The 8,510-nt window shown below is 34.3% G+C and overlaps 1 protein-coding gene across 1 annotated transcript; it reads left to right on the top strand.

The window, feature by feature from the left end:
* The first annotated feature begins 1,887 nt into the window (after positions 1-1,887).
* On the top strand, positions 1,888-7,040 carry LOC133190828 (uncharacterized). The gene is made up of 6 exons (XM_061326512.1): positions 1,888-1,971; positions 5,769-5,820; positions 5,915-6,380; positions 6,480-6,548; positions 6,654-6,735; positions 6,900-7,040. The coding sequence occupies exons 1-6, from the start codon at positions 1,889-1,891 to the stop codon at positions 6,961-6,963; spliced, it is 816 nt and encodes a 271-aa protein (XP_061182496.1). The 5' UTR covers position 1,888; the 3' UTR covers positions 6,964-7,040.
* The last annotated feature ends 1,470 nt before the right edge of the window (positions 7,041-8,510 follow it).

Raw genomic sequence — 8,510 nt, 5'->3', positions numbered from 1 at the left:
CACAAAACTTTCCTGTTCTTTGTAAGCAAACATTGCATGAATTAGCACTGGCGGATTTAAGGGGGGGGGGCGTGGGGGGCGCACGCCCCCCCCTAAAATTTTCAAAGTATGATATGACTGATATCAATAATGCCATACTTTGGTATATAACTTACCAATACCGCTATTTTTGTGCCTGGTTTTACTCTTAAAATACACGAAAAACCCAGGAGCTTCCGGGGGCTTCGCCCCCTGGGCCCCCTCTATTCAAAGTATGATATGACTAGTATTAATAATGCCAAACTTTGGAACATATAAACTAACCAATACCCCTATTATTGTGCCTGGTTTTACTCTTAAAATACACGAAAACCCAGGAGCTTCCGGGGGCTTCGCCCCCTGGGCCCCCACCAGGGCTTCGCCCTTGACCCACTGGGGGCCTTAAGGCGGCCCCGAGACCCACTGCCTGAACAAAGTTATCCACGCCCCCCCTAATCACAAATCCTGTATCCGCCCATGATTAGCCCAAAGTAATGGAAATGTAGGCATGGTAGATGATATTTAGGCCTACATGTAATATATATATATAGAACACAGTCTCCGAGCTATATATACTCTAACCCTAATATTTCGATCGCATACAACGCACCTATATCTAATTATTAATGGTTTGCTTAAGTTAGGAGAAAATTCCTGGTCTGTTTACGTGTTTCATGGTCACAAAAGGCACTTAGGGCCTATAGCATTGCCTTTTGGAAGCAAAAATATTACATGTCTTACAAATATTACAAAGTCAGGAAGATTTAAGAATGGATTTATAAAACAGTTCCTATGTTAAAACTGTATACACATGTACTCTAACCCTAAATAATCACTCGATCGAATGCGTTTTGTAGAAGCGAGAGGAAAATGGCCGCTTACATCATAGCAACGGCAAGGGAAATAACCACTCATGCGCAGTAGCTTGATTCTGGGGACCGGCATACTAGAAACTTCCCCTCAGATCTATTACGTGAAATGACTATCAGGTTTATGAGGAATTTAGCAAACCAATACACCCGCACAACATTGCTTTTATGTGATTCTGTGTATTCCCCGCGAAATATACTCGTAACATTCTGTGAACGTTACGGAGTGCACTCCAAATGCTTTGAAGTTACCATGGCGTCGTAGCTAAGGTAAACTGTAAACAAACATGGCGTTTAGGCGAAAGTCTAGTGGGGAATCTAAAACATGGTATTAAAAGCTTACGTTAAAAAAATCAGATGATTTTCAACGCTTTATAGCATTAACAACATTTTCTTCTCCTAAATATCTGGTAAAAAATACAATTAGTGCGAAAAAGGTTTTCACATATTGGTGCTTTTACTGTTTGTGTTTTGTTTTTCGTGTTGAAGGCGAAAATATGATGCTTAATTCAACTACAGTCTATAAACTTTTGTACCAAATACTGCCTCTGTATATGTTTTGTTAGATTTTAATAAATTTTAAAAGAAAATAAGATGAGAAAGCGTGAAAAAAAAAATTTAATCAGTTTCCGAAACTGAAAATCACTTTAAAAATATGAAGAATTTGAATAAATTTCGAAAAAAATAAATAAAGTTTGACAAATATTTTAACATATTATCAAAGCTCGTCTAAATTTGATCTTATATCCGATATCATTTTTCAATTAAACCGTAACGTTACGACATGATACTCGATTTTTTTTTAGACCAGTAGCACAAAATCGTCGTTCAAGATGGCCAACTGATGGTCCGTCACATTTTCGCGCTCTTTCCAAACCAGCCGTTAATCGCCAATCAGCGCGCTCAAAATTGAACCAATCAGAAAGGCGCAAAAATACTGGGAGGGTATATAAACAAGCTCTCCCGTAGCTCAGCATCAGTTGAAAAACAACAGTCTCGGGATGTGCATCGCAACATTCGTAATCGCTCTGTTGATGATCCCTGCTGGTCCGGCCACCATCCCGGAAATGCCAGACATACATGAGTAAGTGTTATCCTATAAAGGAATTAAATATTAAGAGTACATATGAGCATATTAATTAATATTTAGAAATATACATAAAATCTGATAAAAATGATGGCATCATTGAGCTTTTTTCCTTAGATACGGTCTTAATCTCCTCTCGACAATATCTCAATAAATTCATGGACAATGTTATGATCTCTTCAAATTTGATGTAAAATACAAAGTATATAGTTATAATGATATTCGTCATTAATCATTAGCAGTTATTTTAATAAATAATATTATGAAGTGTGTGTGGGGAGGGGGGGGGTTACATTTTCCCTTCTGCGTTACATATTCGTGTATACAAAGAAATTTCACTATTTTCACTATTAATTTTTACGAGTTGATGGTATCAACTCATGTTATGTGACTTGTAAGGGATTCCCCAATGTATCGAAACTAATCACATTTTCGTTTGAGTACTTTGCGTGCGGGTTCTTGTATAATATTGGTTTATTTACAGTTTTCGTAATCTACAGAACAAGAATATGTTTCCTGATATGCTTTGAAGTGTTTATAAACTTATATATTTATTATTGATTTTAATGGAATTTGTGTCTATCCGCTAGAGAAAATAGTGTTAGGGACATGCGGTCAACAAAAGTGACATATCGTGCAAACAAAGTTTTGATTTATAAATCAATAATGTTTAATATAATAAGAAGTATTTTGAAAACAGATTTTTAAAGAAAATTTACAAAATTGAACATTGTACAAACCAGGTTATTTTTACAAGATTGACGTGCTGGTGGTATATAAATAAACTAATATTCTTGCGCTGTTATGCTAATGAACAGAGCAGTTTTCCCGCGCTAGTGATGAATCGTTCAACACAGAGAACACTGCCTATGTTTGTAAACAAAGCGAGGAGTTTGCAGTAAAGAAGATCGAAGTAAACCAATTACTTATCTCAAACGGAAGAAATGAGCTGTACCAGTTGAAAAAAAAATTGAAATTAAAGTTCTGATTTCTTGTGCAAGCAACAAAAGATTTCGATTGCTTAAAGGGTTAGGGGTTAGATTTTTTCAGCAGCGGACAACTTTGTGTTCCAATTTACTTTTCCTTGTTAAAAACAGTGTTGAAAATTCCCGTCTTCCACAATCTAGATCTGTTTCACAGCAAGCTTTAAATACAGCAATGGTCACTTACTACGCCTGTGATTCTTATCTCATTAATTGTCGGCATTACACCGGAAAGTGGTTTCCTTTAAAGGTGCTTAGACACAGATTTGAAGTTAATATTTTCTCAAATTTTCTGTATAATATCACGACTTAAATATTGCAATAGCATTTCACACGAAAATATAATTAAAAACTTGTTTTATCTGGAAATTATTGGAACTACGAATTCCTGGACGCGTTTGATTAACACATCCTTGCACTTTTACAAATTTTATCTATATCCTTAATATTTAAGAAAAGAAGCGATTTTGTTGTGTATTAATGAAAAACATTACATCTATAATCCAGAAAATTCAGAGTAGTAATGTGCGAAAGCAAACCCCCTCTCTAATATCATCAGCCCTAGCTCAGTGTTGTGTACAGAGTTTAACAAATTGAATACACCCGTGAAACGTAAACTGTTTTTGTAAACAGGGCACGAGCTCTGTTATTGTTAATGTTTACGATTCACCGGGTGTGTTCAATTGTTAAAGTCTGCACACACCACTGAGCACGGACTGACAATACTGTGAGTGGGTTTTGCTTTCGAACATTTCTACTCTGAATTTTCTGGATTATAGTTTAAATATTTTTCATTAATACACAACAAAATTGCCACTTTTCTTAAGTATTAGAATAAAATTAAAATGTGTGAAAGGATGTGTCAATCAAACGCGTTCAGAAATTTGAAGTTTCAGTAACTTCGAGATGAAATCAGATTTTTTTTATATTTTAGTATGAAATGCTATAGCAACATGTAAGTCATGAAATTATACAGAAAATTTGAGAAAATATTAACTTCAAATCTGTGTCCAAGCACCTTTAATATGTGCAGCTGTGATTTGCTATCAGATACTGACCATGTGATAAAGTGAATTAGTACTGTGAAGGCAATAAATAAAAACAAAATCAAAAAAATTAAGCGGGTGTTACTGATAAATTAAATGTGAAATGCATATTTATAAATGTGAAGAGATTAAGAAATCAAATTAATTCAAGAGTATAGACAGATCATGTAAATAGTCAATATCATGTCATTGTGATGAATTTAAAGTCTTCAGTCGAAAAGCCGAAAGAATTGAAATATCAAACGTGCATACATGTATCAATGAAAGTGAAGTAGTTGAATTTCAAGAAAGGCTAAACCGAGAGAAATGATGTATAAAATGTGCATGTATCAATTAAAGTCAAGTAGTTATATTTATTTCAAGAGTGACTAAACCAACGAAATGACATTTTAAATGTTCATTTCAGTTAAAGTCAAGAAGTTGAATTTCAAGAGTAGCTATATCAAGTTAAGATAATTAAAATATTTATTGTGCATATCAATGATCATAAAAGACAGGGTGCTGAATATCAAGAGTGGCTAAATCAAGAAAATTGAATTATAATACGTGCATGTAAATTTTGAAAGACAAGGAGTTGAATTTCAATAGTAACTAAATGAAGAAAATTGAATTATGTAATATACATTTAAATGAAAGTAAAAGATATGAATTTTAAGACTGGCTTAATCACGAGAATTGGAATATATTGATGTGCATTGAAAATGTCAAATTGTTTGTCAATTTAAGAAAGCAGTGAAAATGTTCAATGAACATGTTAATGAAATAATTTAATTTGTGCTATTTGTGAGTAATAATTCTCTACTTGTAATACTATTGTAGATTTTGCCAGTTAGTTTGAGATATGTGTGTTTAAAGCTTTTTCTTGTTTTTGTCTATTTAGGAGTTGTTTTAGTTCTGCAATATGATTTTATACAACAGTTGTGCCATTTTTCCCTATATGAAATTTCTAGTCACTTGATATATAATATTTCTGTCAAATGATATTGAGTGCCCAAAAAATGTTCCCGGTAGTTTTAATGATGATATTCTGTGCTCTGTGACCATTTCAATGATGGTAGTATCCTTTAATATTTTGTAAAAATACAAATTACTTTAAATGCAAGCTACATTGTCATTTTACAAAAAATCCTACAACTAATTACATGCGCGAATCTAGAAGGGGGGGGGGGTCCGAACCTTCCTGGAATTTGCAGAGTTACTAAAAGTATATACTGAAGCAAAATAAAATGACATTGGACCCCCCCCCCTTGAAAACATGGACCCCACTACCACGAAATAGGTGTTTTTCACGTTTTGGAAATGGATTTTAGGGGGGGGGGGTTGTTTTTTTTTTTTTTTTTTTTTTTTTTTTTTTTTTTTTTTTTTTTGGCATGTCAAGAAATTTTTGGGTTGGAAATTTTTTTCACTGGGGTGGACCCCCCCCCCCCTGGAAAAAATTCCTGGATCCGCGCCTGAATTAGTATTACATTGTATTTGTTTTCTATATTTAAAGGATCGATTTGTGATAAATTTTATACATTCCAGTAGATATTAAAAAAAAATAAAATACATTAAAAATGCACGATAGAAAAGGTGGAAATAAAATGATACAATTTTATTTCTCAAAGAAAACAAAAAGAAAAGATTAAGTGATAGTTTTCATCATTGCACATAATATCACATAATCCATATATGGACTAGAGACCTCAACTGATTTTAACATTATATAATCAATACCATCAACTCGTAATAGTACTTTCAGTACTTTGATTTTAATTTATTTTAGATTTGTACAGGGCATGTGGAATATGACCACGCAAGCCACTTTGCACATTTCGGTAAGTAAAAATAGACCGTTGTCAATATGTCCTCTTGCATTATGGCATCCTCCTATCCTGTGTTCTCTAATTCCTTCTTCTCTCTTTTTCTCAGCAAACGCTGTTCAGTGTCGATGAGATGGTCTTCAATTTCTCGGCCTCTCTCGCCACCAGCAGTGTATGTGCCTTGGACTCTCTCTCCACTTTCGCTCTCACTTTCTCCTCAAACACTCGCTCGTTGTTTATTGACATCCTGAACTATGTGGAGACACTGTCAGTTCAGTTCAGTGATAATGCCATCAGAGTTTCAGCATGTGTTTATAGTTGCTATGGTGACACTGTCAGCAGTGTTTCATCTCTCGTCGGATTCGGCTTGGACTTTGTTCAGAAGGCTCTTTCTATGTCGGTTCAGGAACTCTTTCTTGTTAGAGACATTCTATCTTCCATTTCTTCTAAAGGCATCATTCGTCTGTCTGCATTCTTTTCCTTCATGGCTTTGTGTGTGTCACTTGTTTGGATGGTCCTTGACTTCCGGGGGCGCATTGATGTGATGCACAAGACAGTAGCCAGTCTAGCAGAAGGTTATTATTAACTCTGCATCTTAATCATTTATAACATTTGTTCTCTGTTTTTTTTTTATCTGTTGGTCTAAATACATGTATTTTTACTCCCTTTTGCAGAAAACGAACAGTTGAAATGGAAGATCAGTGTCGAATTCAAAGCTATTGGAGAACAGAGAAAAGAAAAAGGTAATTAACAGTTAAAAATAGATTTTTTTTAAAGTTTGAGAAATTTATCATTTATTAATTATACATATACGACTCATTTCAATAGCTGTTTGTATTCATTTTCAGAGCAAACACTGAAGGAATTGGAAAAACGATCCAAAGCACTGTCCATGTGGATCAATATCTACACAACTGGACTGTCTAGAAAGTAAGAAAATTTAGAAAGAATTTTTATTTTATTTTTTTTTAAAATTCACTGATGTAATATGCAGAATCCTCAATAACAGGGCAAGGTTAAAGACTTTCTGATTTCACTATCCCACAAGATAATTATTATCACCGAACTAAGTTTTTTTATATGCTCTTTTTCAGGATTGAAATGCAGTCTGCTGGACAGTTTCTTCGCAGGTCCTTACGGCGTCAGAATTTATTGTGAATTGACTATTTCTTCACAACTTTGATGAACTGTTGAATCATTTTATTGTTGAATTAAAATATGATTGAAATGTTGAACGAGTTTATTTATAGATTTTTTCCAAGTAGTTCTAAGCTTATCACACATAGCAAAATTCTGGTGGTACTTAAAAAAGTGTCTTGCCTGATCATCAACTATTGAATGGATTTTTGCGCTTAGGGCATAAAATGAGTTTTTCTTTTCAAAAAATAATTCAGTGGTGTATGTCATGGCTTATAGAAATATGCTGCAATGGGATTTAGAGTGAATAAATTTCCCCTTTTCATTGACGTAATCAATAAAGAAGATTCGCACTCATGAGCAAAGAATATTTGCACACAAAAAGCATCAAAATCAACTGTTTTAAGGTCTATTGTGTCATGTTCTAAATTTTGTAGTGACTCCCACCCGGTAAATTTATACGAAATTTAGAACATGACACCAGCGCATCCTGTCGGCGAACTTTATAAATATCTACACACACTGAAAAGCACGATATGAGAGAGAGTAGTAAGTTAAACGGGGTATCTTTTTCATGATTTACCTTTTCATTGAACACAAGATGCCAATAGGCCTTGACTATCGCCTGGGTATCATTATACACTTAAAGTATATCATACAGGGAGTCGGCAAGATTCCAGTTCCCCAAGGCATATCGGAACTTTTCAAGTAACTAAAAGAAACTGCGAGCACAGGTACTTGTGGACAGGATCCCCCCTCCCCCCGAATACATGTATACCCCACGGGTCAAAAATATTTTTATGTATTTTTTTTTCATAAATTATTCTTCTAGTACACATTTACGATGTATTCCATAAGAAAAATCCAAAAAAAATAACGCAATATTAACGTTTTACTAAAAAATCTTACCCGCGGTATTACAAAATAGAGCTATTTTATGACACCGCGGGTATGATTTTTTAGTAAAACGTTAATTCTGCGTTATTTTTTTGGATTTTTCTTATGGAATACATTGTAAATGTGTACTAGAAGAATAATTTATGAAAAAAATACAGAAAAATATTTTTGACCCGTGGGGTATATGGGGGGGGGGGGTCCTGTCCACAAGTACCTGTGTATGCCTGTGGAAAGAGAGGAGAGTTGAATGACCCATATACAAAATAACTTATTTTAAATAAGTGCTTGTGGAAAGAAAGAAAAGGTAGATGACCCGTATACAAAATTAGTGCCTGTAGAAAAAATATGAGGTGGATGATACGTATACAAAATAAGTGTCTGTGGAAAAAATATGAGGTAGATGATATACGATATAAGTGCCTGTGGAAAGAGAAATGAGGTAGCTGACCCTTATACAAAATAAGAGCATGTGGAAAGAGAAACAAAATAAATGCCCGTGGAAAGAGAGGAGAAGTGGATGACCCTCATGCAAATTGTGTAAAGAGAAATCAGGTAGAAGATCAGTAAAAAAAAAAAAAGTGCCTTTTCAAAGCGAGAGGAGAATACGAAAATAATATATGAAGTAGTATAATTTGAGGGTCCAGGCTCCGGGGCCATAAAACTTAAACGAG

This window comes from Saccostrea echinata, unplaced genomic scaffold (genome assembly GCF_033153115.1).
Source record: "Saccostrea echinata isolate AGI-Se365-2 ecotype Australia unplaced genomic scaffold, CSIRO_AGI_Sech_v1 ptg000022l, whole genome shotgun sequence".
NCBI lineage: Eukaryota > Metazoa > Mollusca > Bivalvia > Ostreida > Ostreidae > Saccostrea > Saccostrea echinata.
This window is presented reverse-complemented; position numbering and strand designations above follow the sequence as displayed.

Excerpts from the sequence above, each read along its gene's own strand:
- LOC133190828 (XM_061326512.1), top strand. The coding sequence starts at position 1,889 with ATGTGCATCGCAACATTCGTAATCGCTCTGTTGATGATCCCTGCTGGT. Across the intron at positions 1,972-5,768 it reads GAAATGCCAGACATACATGA|ATTTGTACAGGGCATGTGGA; the intron begins GTAAGTGTTATC and ends AATTTATTTTAG. Across the intron at positions 6,736-6,899 it reads ACAACTGGACTGTCTAGAAA|GATTGAAATGCAGTCTGCTG; the intron begins GTAAGAAAATTT and ends GCTCTTTTTCAG.